The 18,092-nt window shown below is 38.9% G+C and overlaps 2 protein-coding genes across 5 annotated transcripts in view; one reads left to right on the forward strand and one right to left on the reverse strand.

Annotated features, from left to right (window-relative positions):
• The window catches only part of LOC122568191 (tyrosine-protein kinase CSK), a 27,666-nt gene extending 19,188 nt beyond the window's left edge, over positions 1-8,478 (forward strand). For 3 of the 4 annotated variants that reach the window (XM_043727642.1, XM_043727643.1, XM_043727644.1), the window contains 6 exons: positions 2,057-2,440; positions 3,139-3,792; positions 4,561-4,756; positions 4,850-4,936; positions 5,024-5,116; positions 5,202-8,478. In XM_043727642.1, coding sequence (XP_043583577.1) covers positions 2,085-2,440; positions 3,139-3,792; positions 4,561-4,756; positions 4,850-4,936; positions 5,024-5,116; positions 5,202-5,297 — 1,482 coding nt within the window. In that variant the 5' untranslated portion in view covers positions 2,057-2,084 and the 3' untranslated portion in view covers positions 5,298-8,478. Of the gene's footprint in view, positions 1-1,499; positions 1,936-2,056; positions 2,441-3,138; positions 3,793-4,560; positions 4,757-4,849; positions 4,937-5,023; positions 5,117-5,201 lie in introns of all 4 variants that reach the window. The other variant, XM_043727645.1, reaches the window with a different exon arrangement.
• On the reverse strand, positions 6,330-16,471 carry LOC122568427. The gene is made up of 4 exons (XM_043728126.1): positions 16,267-16,471; positions 12,603-13,513; positions 9,912-11,790; positions 6,330-9,485 (listed from the first exon to the last, which is right to left on the reverse strand). Exons 1-4 carry the CDS (start codon positions 16,469-16,471, stop codon positions 8,479-8,481), a joined length of 4,002 nt encoding a protein of 1,333 aa, XP_043584061.1. The 3' UTR covers positions 6,330-8,478.
• Between the last annotated feature and the right edge of the window lie 1,621 nt (positions 16,472-18,092).

Genomic DNA, 18,092 nt, shown 5'->3' on the forward strand with positions numbered 1-18,092 from the left:
AACTTCCCGGAAACTGTTTGACGCAACGATTCGCTTAAGCGCTCGCTACGCTTGCTCTCGCGACAAATATTAATCAAACGTGACACTGTTAGGTGGATCGCGTAAAAAGCATTCGTGTGTTCGCGATCATTGTGTCCGTTAACATGGAACGCGATGTATCGTTAACCGATACGCAAGTGCAAAGAAGGAAGAAAGAAAAAGCGCAGGGCTATCGTGTATCTCAAAGACAAAATCAACGCTCGAACCACATGCTCTGGAACCGAATACCCCCTCCCTCACGATGAAACAAATCTTTACGGTTGTTACTCGAGAAACCGGATATCTAAAGCTTGTTTTCTGGCAAACGTGGCATACCAAGCGCCAAGACATTCTTTATAACTTTTTGATATCGTGAAAGCTATTCCTTTCGCATTTCACTGATCGACGAGAATATGATGCGTCCTCTGTATTTTGTCTGTGTGACAAAATTGGATTTTTGCTACATTTAAATAGGAATATTTTTTTCGATTTAATCGTATGAAATTACTTGTTTTACATTGGCAAATAGCTTCCTTTTTATAATTACTTTATGAGATAATTATGAGATACAATTTATAATTAATTTATGAGAGAAAATTATTCGCATTTGGAGACAATTTTACTCTTCTTAATCGCGATCTTCGTAATTGTTGATCAAATATTAAGACGTGGATATAGGTTACGCTTCGTTTTATTTGCAATACACCGTATGTATTATAAGAAAAGTTTAAAACCACAGGCAAAACTGGAAGATTGATTTGATAAGTCCTTGACTTAGTTTGCGGAGATTAGGCGTTGACTGTGGTACGATCAAGACGCTGTCCTTGTTCATAGAAGAAACAGGGCAACAAGGAGGAACATGCATCGTTTAGTTGATAAATATCATTTTGTTTATAAAAACGATACCATAAAATAAAGCCCCGTCGTTTGGAGATCAACAAACAATAAAAGTCAAGTATTAGTCGATCGAATAGATCGAGAAAATCAAAATTTCTTTTCCGCGATAACGCATCCAGTATCTGAATAAATTTCCTTAACATTGAACGAGTTAAACGAAAACAATTTAATAGCATGAAACGAAATAAAATATAAATAAGACAAATATCATTGTCGAGTCGTTCGAAACGTAATTCGTACACGGAATGTTTCATTCATCCTGAACAATTTCGTACCTATTAACTGAGAAAGATGTATCGAGTCACGGTGCTCTGAATGACAATCTTATGATTCATGACTTTTTCTTAAGGACAACTTTTCAGGAGGTTTGAAGTTCATTCATTACGAGCGTGTTTACCAATTTCAGTGTGTTTATCAATTTCTTGCTCGAAGAAGCTTCGTTGCTTCATCGTTTCTAACGCTTGCAAATAAACGTTTGCAATCGCATTGTCTCCAAGTCTCGATTCATAGTCGTCGAATTAGTTCTAATCTTAAGGTTAGTGCTAGTACTACGTTCATACGTCTCACTAACGTCGGATTTGCAGAATCAAGAAAAGTGACTGGAGTTACTGAAATATGGAAATAATATTATCTGTGAAAACTAACGTTCGTTTAAACTATCACGGCTTTCTTTTATTCTACATGATAAGACGTATTTCAGAGTGGTAAAGCGTATCACATGTGTAGATACACCGTCTGAGATCTACTCTTTAAAAAGATACCTCATTACCTGCTTGCGAATTAAAGAATAAGAAATCTCGATAGAAAAATCGCCAATCGCGATACATGTTCTGAATCAAATATTATCGCGTTGATATCGTCAAATATTAAGGAAGGTCTTTAAATGTTTCATCTCGACAAGCGAAAGAGCTGCTAATTTTTACACACAAATTTTACCGTAAAATCGGAGTCTCCTGTATGTTCCTTAAACACGAGGCGTTGTTCGTCGATAGGAAGACTCGAGAATAGCAGCGTGGAAAGGTGAAGATGTTCAAAATAATCGGAACACTTTGCGAAACATCTTTGTATTTTGAAAGATAAAAAGAAGCCGCGCATTTTACAACGAATGAAAGTGTGTTTAAAATTCTTCCTTTTTTTGTAGGTTCGCATAGGCCACTGCGGGAGTTGCGATGCCAACGTATCACAATGCGGGTGGCGGATACCCGAATGTGTCAGCGCCAGCGCGACAAGCGAAGCTCGATGGCAATCAAAATCACCATACGATCCCCTCAAACGTAACATCCCATCCCCTTATACAAAATAGCACGCAACACAACGTTCCTTCCAACTTGTCTACAAGTAACATTCCGTCCCATCCAGTATCACCGACGATGACTACGCATTCGAACGTCACCTCTGCTAATATAACCAGTCACATGAACACCGGCTCACCACCGGTAATCCTCACCTCGAACGTCACCAATCCTAGCAATCCTGCTGCGTTATCGGCGAATCCGAGGCACGAGGTCAAACTCAACGCTATGCCGTACGTATTTGTTTCTTACGCCATCGCGAAATTACATCGATTGTATAAGAAACGACTGGATGGTCGACCTTAGTTTCGCGTTTTGCTGTATGTGATTTTTATAAAAATCCTTTATTGCATCGAACTTATATTATGTTTATATATTATATGTATAGATAAGATGAGATTTCTCATGCAAAAATAAATCGAAAACGTAGAATAATATTTTTCGATTTGACGCTTGATTCGCGAGAAGATTAATTTTGAAAATTCTTTGTATACATGAAACACGGTTCTCTGATATGTACTATAGTTATCGTGTTTGTACATAGTTTTTTCGTAACTTTTATGAATTTCACGGTATTCTAATAATTATGAAAAATGACTTATGTATATGCCGTGACTTGTACTCGAGTGAAAATTCAACGACGCGAAAACGATTTCTATTGTATAACTGTGTATGATTTGAGTAGAAACAATTCCTCTATCATATAATTATAAATATACTTGCATCGATTGTGTAATATGATATATATTTTGATAAAAGAAATCCAAACGACAAAGGTGATTTTTGCTACGAGACCCTCGAACTTGTGCCTATAGGCATCTCCTCCTTTTAATTGTCCTGGTGAGAATATCGGCTCGCATAATTATCCGCTAATCGGCTCATTTTACCGAATTTCATTTCACGCAAACTCACGATTATTCGTTGTTTTTAGATGGTTCCACGGGAAGATATCGAGGGAAACTGCCGAACGATTGTTGCGGCCGCGCGAGGACGGCCTGTTCCTAGTCCGGGAGTCGACGAATTTCCCTGGCGACTATACGTTGTGTGTGTGCTACGAGGGCCGTGTCCAACATTACAGAGTGCAATACACGAACAAACAATTAACTATCGACGAAGAAGAATTTTTCGAAAATCTGGCCTTGCTGGTCGAGCATTACGAGCAGGATGCCGATGGATTGTGCACGCAGCTCACCAAATCTCTGCCTAAACAGGGCAAACAGGACTTCTGCGTGGATCTAAAGGCGTTCATCGATGCTGGTTGGGTTATACAAACCCATGAGCTTGAATTGAGGGAGTGTATCGGCAAAGGAGAGTTCGGTGACGTGTTGCTGGGCGTTTATCGGGGCGAAAGGGTCGCCGTGAAAATGCTGAAAGACAACAGCGAGGCGGCGCAGAGGTTTCTGGCCGAGGCGAGTCTCATGACCTCGCTGATCCACGACAATCTGGTCAAACTGCTCGGCCTTGTTTTCAATAATCAACACATGTACCTGGTTACGGAATATATGAGTAAAGGATCCCTGGTGGATTACCTGAGATCAAGAGGGAGACTGCACGTTTCCAAGAAGGACCAGATCAACTTCGCGTAGTACGTAAAAAGCACGGATGCAGCTGGATTTATGCTTCGCTGGGGAAACACGCGAGGTGTCACGCGCTGATTTCTTCGAAACTTTGCATATAGACGGATGCTCGTTTGCGTAGATATCGAATAGTTTGCGAAATAGAGAAATACGAGTGGTATTTTGCTCGCGTTCTCCGTGCTGGTACGCGACCTACTCGCCATGTCCTCTTAAAGCCTCATTTTCAACTCAATCGTATTTCTCCGTTGTTACAAAATTTCTAGAAATTTCATTTGAAAATGCGAGTGAACAATATGCACGAATACTTGTCTTAATTCTGATTTAATGACAAAGATTTTCCTCTTTGATCTAAAAATATTGCGCTACGTTCTTTGGGCCATTGTAGTTTGGCGCAATCGTTGTTTTTCTGTCGTTAAATAAAGATACAAAATATATAGTCTTGGTTAAAATTCTTCTTAAGATATTATGTCTTTCTACACGTTGAGACAAAAGTTAAATTGGTACATGTGACAGATGATCCAGTGCTATTGTAATAATAAGTAGTACTGACGCAACCTTGAAATAAATAATATGTATTAACATTACTTGAAATTGAGTCAAAGCTTAATTCATCGAAAGTAAATTTAACAGAAGTTGATTGGACGCAAGAGGTAAAATATTTTCTGTTTATCTGCGAAGCTTCGTTGAAATCAGCGCGCCGTTACACTTCGCATAAATTATATCGTCTCGTGTGTCAGAGAGGGCTGGTTTTAAATATGCATTTTGTTCCCTTTCAGCGACACGTGCGCAGGCATGGCGTATTTAGAATCCAGACACGTAGTGCACAGAGATCTGGCCGCGAGAAACGTTCTCGTCGCGGAGGATAACTCTGCGAAAGTGTCGGATTTCGGTTTGGCACGGGACGAAAATTTTTCTCTCGAAGGAGGGAAGCTGCCCATCAAATGGACTGCACCAGAGGCTTTAAAGCAAAATGTAAATATCAAATTGTGAAATAACGATTCCATAATGTCCAATTTTAACGACGTTACTCACGTATATACGCAATTTGCAATTCCTTGTTTTCAGAAGTTTTCAAATAAGTCTGATATGTGGAGTTTTGGAATACTCTTGTGGGAGATCTATTCCTTTGGACGTGTACCATATCCACGAATTGTGAGTAGAGTTCTATGTATGTTTTCTTGTTGGACTACCGTCTGTGTTAAAGTAATCCACATTGATTTTCTTCACTGTTGATTTCAGCCACTAGCCGACGTTGTGAAGTGTGTGGAAAAGGGATATAAAATGGAGCCACCTGATGGTTGTCCTCACGAAGTTTACGATATCATGAGACAAGTATGTATACAAATTTTTTATGATATATATATATATACGTAAAAATTATGTTATACGTTGTTACGAAGTAAATATTCTTTACCAGGCATGGGACTTACAACCTGAAAACCGACCTACTTTTTACGATATAAAATTAGTGCTGGGTCAACTGAAAGCTGAATACACCAAAAGTGTGAATTGAAGAAAAGAAAAAAGAAAAAGAAGAACTACTGCTACTTATTATTCTTAGATTAAAATAGAAAAGACACAAAAGAAGGAATTAGAATTTTCGAGATTTCTTTTTTCTTTAAGTCAGGGTCAAAGGTAGTGGCTCTAAATGCTTTTGCTATAAAAAGCAATTTTCTATTGTACATTTTTTATTATACAAAAGTAGAATCTGCGTTGCTTGTATTTATTGTTACATTATTACTATCGCTATTATTGTAATTTTTATTTTTAAAGATGTTTCTTTGGTTTTCATATTCTTTTACAAAAATACTTTTCATATAAATTAATATACATCAATCGTGCCTTTGGCCAAGTTGTAATTCTTGAACGAAAGAAGTTCAACTTGTACATCCGAAATTCAGGTAACACTTGAAAGGATATTCACAATACGATTCTTTTCCTTTTTTAATTACTTTTCTTTTTAGTTCTTTTCCATCATTGTCGTGTATTTGTGAGGTCGAGTATGGCAGTCTTTATAAAGCTGCTTAATCTCGTGGTTTTTCGAGCAATTTTCGTCATTGTCATGACTCGAGAAATATTTCCAGGTGTAAGAAGCGCCTTACATTGAACTGAATTTAAAGAAAATGAGACGTAATTATTCATGATAAATACTTATTACAAAGTAATCTTTTGGACTTAACTTGTATAAGGATGGATATATTGGAATTTTTTCACTTACGTGTAACGGTAGAACAGAAAAAAAGGTAACTAGATTTTTATCGTCGACGGTTTGTCAGAGAGATGTTTGTATCGTATTATAGTGACTGTAGATTACAAGTACTTGTTAGTCGTATACGTTTTTTTTAATCAAAGATTTGTCATAGGAAGTATTAATTTTTAACTAAATTATTGCAGAATATTATACATGAATATTTAAGTTTCCCCTGAGATATTTGACTATATATTAGTGATGTAAATGTATTTGTAAATACTTTTGTACATATCCGATTATCAGAATGGGAAAAATAAGAAGAATTAATATTTCCAATACACAGATTGATATTGGTTAGAAGATTTAACAAGAATCGTCTATATGTTTTTGTTTTTAGTTTTTAAGATGGTTACTTTACATAACTATCCGAATGTCCATATTTCAATTGCACTACCTGGCGCAATGATATAGAGAAAAAAAAAGAAAGGATCGGATAATTACATATTTAAAGTAATTAAACCGTAGGCGTTTCGTGTTATTCTATCTTCCTTCTGTAATATAGGAACCACCACTTATTTAATATTTTCTCCAATGGTTATAACGGACTAATGATATTTATTCGTAGAGGATAGGTAGTTTCCAGCGAAATAGAAAAAAAATATGACAAATGTTGAAGAGATAGTTTCTTGGTTCGCTATAAAAACTGGAAGATGATTGGTATACAAAGTTTGTTACTCGATATCAGGTTTTGGATCTAATTTACATAACTTCCATCAGAATTATATACGCAGAGACTTATTATCCGAAATCAAAGCCAATGTACTCAGTTCCTCGCATTTTTTCATTACTTGCAATAGTATCCGAAAGAAGGACCGTCATGACTGAACCGAGCTTTGTAAGAACGATAATAATCCTTAACGATAGACCGAATCTGTTTCGCGAAAGTGCGTATCTAGTTTGAGTCGTAGAATAGTCGTAATAAATATGTAGCGTATTTATAAGCGTACCAGTCCGTTTATAACTTCGATAGCATGTAATATAATGTATATGGCTCTAATCCAGTACCTAACGTTTTTTCGATGATACTACATTTGTCGACCTCTATTTACGACTATGAAGACATTCATGGATGCATATTTCACATCCAAACGTAATCCATATCGAATGTCAGTTCTCCCCTTGCTTTGGTATTTCTCACGTTTCTACGTTGAATATCGAAACCCTACATTTTGTTATATCTTTTTTAAGCCGCATCGTATTCACAGTGTGGTGTGACAAACGTTACTTCATAATTATCCTGTGTAATTTAACATATAAGCGAGATTTTTGTTACAGATCAGCATTAAGCTTTTATGAGTGCGACCAGTGTGTTAGATTCGTTTATTTTTTACTTATGATAAGTTTGTTAGTTTGTAAGAAATTTAATATATATATATATATACATATTGAATAACAAATTATACGATATTCATGATTCGGATGAGTTCGCTAAAGTTTGTCCAAAATTTATTGATTATTCAAAGTTACATCCTTGACTCTGGATAAACTAACAAGCGAGGTATTCTTCTTTTCTAAAGCTATCAAACGCTTCGATTTTTCTTTTTTTTTTTCTTTCTTTTTTTAAGACAAAATGTAAGTTCACGTGTTTCTATATCTATGTCTTTAAGACGGGAAACGAAGAACAGAATCAGCGTTATATTGGGATTCGGATATGGTGTGAGGTTTCTCTTTCTTCGATGATCTTGATCAACCAATTGATCTTGGACAGACTATAGTTTACAATGCACGGATGTATTTGAATCTGAAATGTCTGCAGAACTGAATGCCTTTACGTTAACGTGGATGACTGTGACAATGCACGTGCATGGGCAGTGCACGTGAAGTGAATTTACATTAAGAAAGTTTTCATTCTGGCCTCCAAGATAATTCGACCCGTATGATTTTGAGGGTGTAGAAGAGCGTTTGACCTGTATGGCCGCGTTGTTACAAAGTATACATTAACGATTCTAAAGATTCTCAGTAGACAGTTGACCACAGCTATAAACTGTGGTTCATCGATCAGAGATAACAGCCGTTAAACGAAGCAAATTAACGATTAATAAAACGGAAGAAGGTGTACTGTATTCGTTCACCGGTTACAATTATTTCCAACTACGAGACAAATGTGTATATTCGCCTATTGACAATGTGTTTCTTTTTCTCTTTGAGAGGATCATTTATATATCGTGTGTACACTGATACGTAAAGTTTGCGTTTTTCTTTTTTTTTTTTTATCGATACGATTGGGTCATCCAAAGACACCAAACGATCAGAGAGCATTTGTACGATGTTCCGGAGAAGTACAACTTTCAAAGAAAGGAGATACTAGTTGGAAGAAAATTTCATTTCGCACAAAAGTAAATCTATAAGATATTCGTTTGTTCTTATGTCATTATTTCTCCATTTAATGTCCAACGTTATACTTTACTGCCAAACGCTAATAAAATCGTGATATTCATTCAAACTATATCTGTTCATTTACTACCATCCCATTGAGAGAACCGTTAATTACCTGATGCTTTTCCGTCGAGCAACGATCAATGGAAAGAGCGGAGCAATCAGTAACAGCGTCACAATTATTACGTTTACTATTCTGCTGCGTGATTACGTTCTCAGATGCGCTATTCATCGTTACAAATGCATTAGCGTGTTTACCGTTGCTTAACGTCTCCACATCCTCGGGTATTCCAGGCAAAGCTAAAAATCTTTGTCTAGCTTTTAGTCGATGTTGGATTTGCGAACCTGTCTGAGACGCAACTATCTTATTTCCCTTCAATCGTTTGAAGATCGTGAAAGGGCGCAGATACTCGTGTCTCGAGTTTCCCGAACTTTTCAGTCGGCTTCTTATCAATATGCTTCTACGTGTATGATATGGTCGTTTGAAACCGTTTCTCGATAATTCTCGAGATTGGCCGCTAACAGAACCGCCGATCAACAGATAATCGTTCTTTTCTCTGTCCACGATTATCGAATGTCTCGTTTCGTGCACGTTAATACACTGTTCGCCAACGGAAACACGATTTCCGCCGGAAACATCGTGCTCACCATCGTCGTAAGCGTTCGGATTCGGCGGAAGTGCAATCCAATTGTTTTTCTGCGATTTTAGCCTTTTATTTTTTGCGCTGTCTCGATTCGAATTTAAATTATCTTCGTCGTGAGTATCGTCGAACGATTTGTTGAGATGGAAATTGGAGAGGACGCCTTGGAAATTCGCTATATTGCCGAGCAACGAGTTCAACGAAACAAACCGACTTTCCATCATGGAATATATCACAGAGACAATGCCATTTTCCATTTTCGAACTGCAATGATAAGAGCTACTTCTATCGCAAACGATCCTCGAGCAGTTTGACTCAATCTCTTTTCGACGAAGTAGATTTTCCGAGATCTCGGCTGTTGTTGTTCCTGCTGCGTTTGAATATGTATGCTTCAGCGGTGGAAAGCGTCTCAGCCCATTTGTCATTTTCTCGCCTACGGATCATATTGGTCGCTTGTATTTCTAACGTTTGCGCGTTACTCGAAGTATACCCAATACCGAAACTCTACTATCCTAACTAAATAAAAAGCATTGCTTTTTTATAATTTCCTATCGTTCTCGGATCGATTCACCGAGTATTCTCTCCTTTTTAATTAAAATACCCCATCTGACCCCATCATTTTGCAAGATACGTCGAGATATTTGAAGTTGCTCGTGTTTCGTATCTTTTAAACAAAGATATACATTGTACAGTCTGTTGTGGTGAGGTGACGACAAAATATCTTAAATTGAATAAAGAAAAACAAAGGCAGCATAAAAAGGCAATAAAATATTTCTTGGGTGTTTTCAGATAATAGATGGGATAATTTATCTAAGGTATCAAGGTGTTATAATATTACCATAATTACGTATTTACTCACCATTCGTTCGACGACTCTTTGGGAACATCTTTTCCGCAAGTGAATTCTTTTCAATGTCATCGTTGGTTTCGGTGCTCGTAGGAACCATCGATACTAATTCACGTTGTTCGTCGCTGCGTGTCATAGAGGAATGTTCTTTCTTTGAAAGAAGACACGTATCATTCTCGTCATTCTCATTTTCTTTGTCGACACTCTTCGAGAGGTCATGTTTCATTTGTCTTTCATTCGCATTGTTCCATCCACAGAAATCTACAAATTGCCTATTATATTTAACACGAGTCATCATGGAGACGATCTGTATATTTTTCCTTTTTCTATCTTTTTTCTGCGATCCAGAATCGATCTCGTTTTTATTTGAAACGCATTCAAGTTTCTTTCGCTGTTTATTTGGGTTCACTGGTTTCGTTATAACGGTGTAATTTAACGTTTTATACAAATCAGAAGACGACTTTCGGGACGGTTGCCTGTTTGCAATCGTCTGATTTACGGTTTCCTGGTGTATCGGTACATTCTCAGCGATTGGTTCCTCTTTTAACGCTCTGTCATCTTCTTTTTCGACCGCTATTTCTTTGGACGAAGACGTAACACCCAGCGATTCGATGTTGTCAGGCTTTCGAACGATTTCTTTCTTAGTTGCGAGCACGTAATCCTTAGCTTTTGCTTTTACTTTCGCATCTGATTCCCAGACTACCGCCTTCTTTTTTGGTTCTACACCAGCTGTCGTCGTAGAACGCTTCTGATCGCTCTCGCCCTTCTCCTCTGGTTCTTCCTTAATGTCTTTGTAATCAGAATCTATCATTCTTTCTATACTTTCGGTCTCTTGTTTTATTGGAAAGCCTGCATCAACGGAAGCTTCTATCCCTTCAGAGTTTTCTTCGATATCTGTCTCTCTCAAAGTACCGGTTTCTATCCCGACGCCCACCTTCTCTCCAACATCCGTATCACTTTCACGTTCCTTCTTAATACTCGCTTTTCCACCATCGAACGTCTTATTTTTCGTATCCTCGTCATCATCGTCAATCGTAATTATCTCAAACTCTTTACCGTCGACGTCAATCCCCTTGGTACGAAACTCTATCACAGAATCTTCTTCTTCGTCTCTCCACTCACGCCCTTCTCCTTTCGCTTCTTCTTCTTCGTTCTCCGCGTAATCCTCGCCGGAAACCTGCTTCATTTTCTCAACAATACGCGTTGCAAGTTTGAACAAGGACACGCCTTTCGAACAGCACGCGCTACTTACGATCACGTTTCCATGCCGATCGATTCTTAAGCCAAGTTTTTTTTTATCCTCATCGAGACTCTCTTGCGAGGAACTCTCTTCGCAGCTACAAATGTCCTCGCTGGATTTTGATTCCACTCTCTTTTCCTTCGGACGAGCAACACAATCTTCGCCCGTTTCCGCGTCTCTGCACGTGGTCGTTCCATTCTCAGACGTAGCAACGGCCTTATCTTCTTCCTTCCACTGTACAGTTCTCTGTCCAGGCTCGTGAGGTTTCAACGCGAGCCTCCTCGGATTTCGTGCAAACGGATCTGGCGAGTCCGACATTCTTCCCTGCACATAAGGCTCGAACAATCCCGCCTGCGCGAAGCCAAACGCGCACGTAGATTCAGAAAACTGTCGGATAATTCTGGAAGTGAGAGTCGGACCGGGTACCGAGATGTCTCTTCTCCTGTCGAACTCCGCCTCCACTTGGCGGATTTTCGCTTGAACGTTGTTCAGACGGCACTCGGCGATCACCTTCTGAGAATGGTAGGGCGAGAAGTTGACGTTCACCCTCTCGTCGCATTCTTTTTGCCGCAAAGCTGATAACAGTTGACGCAGCTCGGCGTTCGTCTTCATCGACAGCACGGTTGGATCTATGGGGCCGCTGGTCTCTACCTGCAAACACAAACAATGGCGAATGATATTCCTCGTGCGCCTGTGAGCGGACATGTTTTCATAATATTCACGTTCTGTTCGAAAATTACGAGCGATGTGTGGGTAGACAGAAGGTGGGTCAAGCGACGTGGAAGACGGAGTATCGTCGGGCTAATTTTGGCTTTGGGGAAAGCGAGGTTCGAACGAGGAATCGAAGCAACGGAGAAACGTCTTGTCAGATTTATCGAATTTCTTTTCGGGTTTATCGAATAAGAGACGAGCTTCGATCGAACCTGTGCATTTTCGACGAAATCCTGAATTTGCTTCCTTACGACTGTGAGTTGATTTGGAATCATTTCCGGGTGTCGCTAACACGACTTTCGATTTTTGGGACAATTTTAATCGTCCTCCAGCGATTTGCTTTGCGATCTCGTTCGAGCGACCTCGCGCTTTGTACTTTACACGACCGTGCCGTTGAATCGACCATCGATGGTTTTAACGTTGAACGTGACTTTGACCTTCGCGTGCTTTTAAATCATTTATAGAAGGCTCTGAGCGAGTTAGGTCTATGCGATTTGAATTCTCCCGATACATTCGTGAAATAAGGTCGTTGCAATGAACTGGATATATCCTTGCAAAATTTAATCCCGAAAGAATCGTTAAACGCTAGACAGATGCGACATATGGCAAGAAAGTGGAAGAAGAAATTGGGACAAACGAGTTTGCGAACAAACGAATGGACTTGCGATCTCACTTATTATCCCGAGAAGGTTAAGGAAGATTAATAAAAAATTCTGAAGGACAGCATTGAAGCACGAGACGAAGATGCTCACCTCGAATCCAAATCCTTGACACTCTGTCACCTTCTTATTAATCAAATTCTCCACCTGCGCCTTCAAGACGTTCACCTTGAGTTGCAGCAACGTAAGCAGCGGAATAATATTCACCGGAGGATTGGTAGTCATGTGAAGGTTGATGAGCGCGTTCGCATGCTGCGCGTTTCTGCACTCGGCCAGCAGCTGCTCCTTGTTCAGCGTCTCCAGGCACTTGATCGCTTTATCCATCGTGTCCTCCGTGCTACCGGTTATATTCGAGCCAGGTATTTTTCTTAAAATTAACCTAGTAGCAGCGCAAGAAATAATTCCTGGCAGCGAGAGAAATTGCGACGCCAACGCCTGCAAACTTATAGAAGCTGGACAATCTCGTTTCGAGCAAATAGTATCGCCGTTCGTAGCGGCGCAACGATGCTCCTCTTGTTCGTGAACGTCGCAGCAACATCCCACAGCATATTCCTTGCCATCCAAGCCGCGTTGCTTCCTCTGACAGCACGAGAAGCAACCGCGAGAACCGTCTTTGTCTCGGATTTGAACTCCGAATGGCTCCAACACCGGCATAGGCACCGGATAAGGATAGAACGAGGGTGGACAGTGGAAGGACGCGAAGGGATTCACATTTGTCGACTGTCCCGTGCTGTGCTGCGCTGCGCCTTCGTTTAAATTGCTTGCTCCGGTTTGTCGATGACAACCACCTGGCAGGATAAATATCGGGGCTGCGCTACTGACGCAGCTACGAATCTGGTCGAGGATGTTTTGAGGCAGGCTACCGTAGTTGGGTTGCGTTTGTATAGGGGCTGGTTGAAACGACGACGGGTACGTGTTTCTTGGAGGTTGCAGATTTGGCTGGTACTGGTGATTCGCCAGGAATACGTCCGCTTGATGGAGTTGGTAGAACGGCTTGAAGGAATCTGTATTGATAATTTGTCCAGTTAACGGACGAACGGTGTCCTTTTGCATCGTTTAGTATAAAAGAGTCGTACGGTTGAGCGCTAGAATGCTACACTTCATAGGATAAATATTCCTTTCTTCGGTTATTATACGGGGTGTCCTATTTAACTTGGTGATCTTAAATATCTCACTTATGATCGACGATAGGGAAAAATATCAGGGGAAGAAGTCGATAATTTGATTTCGGAGTTTAAATACTATTATAAATAAATAATATTGTTCTCATTTCGATATTATTCTAAAGATCATATTTTTCGATGTTTACAGGATCATCGACGTTTTTCCCAGATAGGATTATGCGCGTAGTTCTATCGTCGCGGCGTTGCAGACTCGGAAATTCAGATCAGAATTAAGCTGAGCAATTAATTTATCGTACCATTTCTATCGTGACGATGAATTTACGAAGGAGCAATATCGCGTAAGTTCTTCTATATGTCGTGGACGGTTTCATGGCAACTCCACCGTATGTAAAAAATGTTTACCTTCGTAATACTTGGAGATGCTCACGTGCTTTTGGTAATACAGTTGTAGATATACGAACACGTGATGTTTAAACATACGGTTAACACACGTTACATAGGAAATATTTTTGTTTGTCAGGAGAGGACTGATTAAGCTTAATACGAATTTAAACAAGTGCTCTCTCTCTCTGTATTACGTATATATATATCTTAAAATTCATGGTTTGGAACATTCTTATCTCGCGGATAAACCGAAGCAATTGTTTGTAAGAATCTGTTTTTAAAAACAAGCTATCGGTGAAATAAAGCTTAATACTCGCGGTACTTGGTAGTTTGAACGTTTTAATGACTTCGTTAAGGTCGTTGGCTGTGCTAAAGAAGATTGAAATTATCGTGGGAAGCACGAACAGACACTTTGTGTCTGCGAAAATATCGAGAATGGCTACATCGTCGCGGCAATGGGAATGTTCGTTCACGGTGGATTGAAAATCGTGCCGCGATCCTAAGGATGTTTGATATAAAAATGTGGATCGGAACTGCGAAACGAAATTCCTTTATAGGACTTTATTTTAGGAACAATCGATTCTGAAATGAGCTGTACCGTAATTTTCGCGGTAGAATTCTATTAAGGTAAAATCGACCATGCTCGATAAACTCTCGACTCGTTTTTTATTTAACGTGAAATTTCGCGTGCAATTTTTACTGTATATTCAATTTTCAATTCACAGTATATATAGAAGGTAATTTAGTCATTCAAAACAGAAGAACGAAAATATAATGCGAATAATAATTTAGCTTTATGCGTTAGAACTCGACCGATGTAACATAAATTTTGTACGCGCAACATTTTTCCAAAGGTTATTCATACTTTTTTAAAATCTAAAATTATTTTACGCTCGCAGCGTAACCTAATCACAGGCGAAAAATGTAACAAGTACATCTTTGCTTATTTTTTTTTTAATTTCGGATCACTCGGTGGCAAAAAAAAAAAAAGAGTATTTTGATATAAGATAGTCGAAGAAGGAAATAACGCGATAAATTCGACGATATAAGCTTTCGACGATAGCCGATAAATTCACAAGGTTTTTCAGGAAACGAGTAACACTCGTTTGTCTAGTAGCTATGTTAGTTTCATTTGATACAAAATGATATTAACGATATTTTTTAAACGGGCACGAAGGCGACGAAAACGCATTAAAATCAAAGGCAAAAGCAGTTGGTGCGTGGAGTTGATCGAGAATATATGAAATTCTCGTATAAAGGAAACGTGACTAGGTATTTCCTGGTAACTTCTGACCGTGGACGCATGGAATATTTCGTCCAACCACACGAAACGAAATTTTTCTATTTGAATTCTCCGAGGAACTCGATTTTGAAAAATCGTCAAGCTTGACCAACAACAAGAACCAGCCGTAAGAGAGGATGTACCTACTTTGAAAATATTGGAAATCTCAGAAAAGGAAATAAAAAATAATTGAATAAAACGACAGGAATAATAGAGGAAAGTTGACGAATTTTATTGAAAAGTATAGGAATCAGCAAGAGATTGGAAATGCGAGTCTAGTTATTTTTACGACGAAGCGCAATCTTTTTCTCCTCCCTTCTCTTTTATTTTACATTTTCAATTTACTTTTCTACCAAATATCGTTTCATGTTTTCTACAATCGTCGCAACCATACATCGGAAACGTATCACATTTATCGAAGTATGTGAAATCCTCACGAATTAGAAAAACAAATACGCGATGAACTCGTTACCTAAAAAACTCTCCTTTTAAACGACTACACCCGTTACATTAGAAATTTGCAACGTTTATCGAAATATCGTCCGAAATCTCGCAACTTTCATGATAAAAGAAACTAATCGAATGAACGTCTTATCTTAAGTGACTACATCGTTGTACATATTGCAAATTTATAATATTTAGCAAAACAACGTCCGAAATTCTCCCAAATGATAAAAAACGAAATTAATGAACTCGTAACAAAAAAAAACCCCTTGAAAAAGCTTAAATGACCGCCGCACCAGCTCTGTATCAACGATCAACGCGTTAAATACTGCGAAACCACTACCACCGAATTGCAACGAAAAACCTTCATTAGGTTCTCAAAGCGTTTCATTAAACCGAATCCGTTCGACCGTGATCCTCGATCCGAGAAGCAATATTTGCCAATGAAATCCCAGCTCTGTCGATAATCGATACACGCACTATATATATGTGTGTGTGTGTGTGTGTATATATATATATGTACGAACTGTTAATAAGTCTTGCAACACTAGCGAAATACCTTGCGGATTGGTTGGATAAGCAACGGAAGGAGTGGTTTGCATTTGTTGGGTGACCGTTTGGGGTTGTTGGTACGTTATCGGGAAATTCTGGCTCGTCTGTTGTATCGGTACGTTCTGGCTTGGCATAATCGACGACACAAACGGCAGATGCTGAGGTAAATTAATCATGAAGAGGCAGGTTAAGTCCTTTGAATTCGGTCTTTTTCAGAGATTTCTCGCGGCGTTGTTTACGATGGTTGAACGGATGTGGTTGGTTTTGCCGTTGGATGGCGAGTTTCGTTACGGTCCTGTCACATGGAATTTTGAATTACGGCAGCCTGAAGGGATTGTCGGATTTGGTATTGGTTTACGGGTGACGTTTGCACCGTTGGTAGATTCCACTTTGTCGTGGCATGAAGTTGTAGCGTTAACGATTGATATCATTCTTCGACTTGTTGCGAGTCGTTCGAACCGTTTTCGTGCGAATGATCTATTTCTCATTTGCGTTACGTTCCCAGCGCCGTGGATTTAACTAGATTTACTTGTTTTCGTAGGGATTTTTAGGGGAGCGGCACTTTTCGAGTGGAAAAATCGCGAACGTGATCCTCGAAAGATGTTATTAGACATCGGAATATGCATGTGCTTCGTTTAAAGAAAAATGACATCTTTATAAGATGTAAGATTTCCGTGAATGACTGTACGAAAAAGTATTTTATAAGATTGGCTAGGAATTTACGTAATAATCGTACGTGATAACTTTCATACTCTGTTACTACACGACAAGTGGCATAAAATTTTACGAACACGAAGTTAAGGAACTTGGGCTTTCTCGTTTGGATTCTAATTTGTGGGCAAGCGTATTACACGTTTACTTCGCGAATTGAGCTCTGAACCGAAAAATTGTATCCAAATTACTTTAACTTTGAAATTGAGCTTGTTAAACTTTCCACACTTTTTACATTTCCAGAAGAAATACGAAGATTAAACTCGGTCTTACCAAACATGTAATCCTTCGATTAAAATATCGAGAAATTTTTAATAAATACGCAAGAGTCTGTTACGCGCGTTCAAAAATTCGAAGCTATAACTCTTCCCATCGAAAAGGCAAAGATAGAAAGCAGATCGGAAATGAAAAAATCTCAGAATTTCTTGGTATTCAAGCTTTTTATAGCTTCCACGTCAAGGTACGCGCGCTTTTCTATTTCGATCGGATTATCAAACGAATCCGCTCAAAATTTGCAATAATATCAAGCATCCGCGAGAATCGAGTATCCACGAATCGTGGGAAAGTTCAAATTATTTCATCTGGTATTAAAATGAGCCAGCGAGTAAAACTTTTAAAGAACAAAGGACGAACTCCGTTTAGTTCGGGATTTACCAAAGTAATCACGTTAGAATTAAAATCACTTGTTGAAGCTTTCTAGCAGCATCGTTACGCTGCAAAGACCCTGTGAAATTCAACGAATCGCCGTCTAAAAGATTTCCTTATTATTATAATTGCCCTATTCCCGTCACTCGTTGTCTAATTTCCCATCTTGGCTCGCAAACCGCCGGTATCGATCTCGTCGAATTAATTCGAACGACGAATCGATTCAGCACGTTCTCTGTCGTGTAAATTTTTCTCGAATCGAATCGAGCAAAATTCTTCAGCTTTAAAATTCAAACGACGAAGTCGCAGTGTGCGTCATTTTATATTTACCGCCTCTTATTCTAACGATATTCACTAATTTTATGTATTCTTACATCACGCTATATATTTTTCCGAATGAACGTTTCACGTTACAAATTAACATTTTTCGTATACATAAAG

The sequence above is a fragment of the Bombus pyrosoma genome, linkage group LG6, assembly GCF_014825855.1.
Source record: "Bombus pyrosoma isolate SC7728 linkage group LG6, ASM1482585v1, whole genome shotgun sequence".
Classification (NCBI taxonomy): Eukaryota; Metazoa; Arthropoda; class Insecta; order Hymenoptera; family Apidae; genus Bombus; species Bombus pyrosoma.

What these genes read in the sequence shown, in the direction of transcription:
- LOC122568427 (XM_043728126.1), bottom strand. Translation starts at nt 16,471, where the DNA reads ATGATTAATTTACCTCAGCATCTGCCGTTTGTGTCGTCGATTATGCCA. An exon ending in GTCAAGGATTTGGATTCGAG is followed by an intron (nt 11,791 to 12,602) that starts GTGAGCATCTTC and finishes TTGTGTTTGCAG; the next exon opens with GTAGAGACCAGCGGCCCCAT. An exon ending in AAAGAGTCGTCGAACGAATG is followed by an intron (nt 9,486 to 9,911) that starts GTGAGTAAATAC and finishes TATGATCCGTAG; the next exon opens with GCGAGAAAATGACAAATGGG.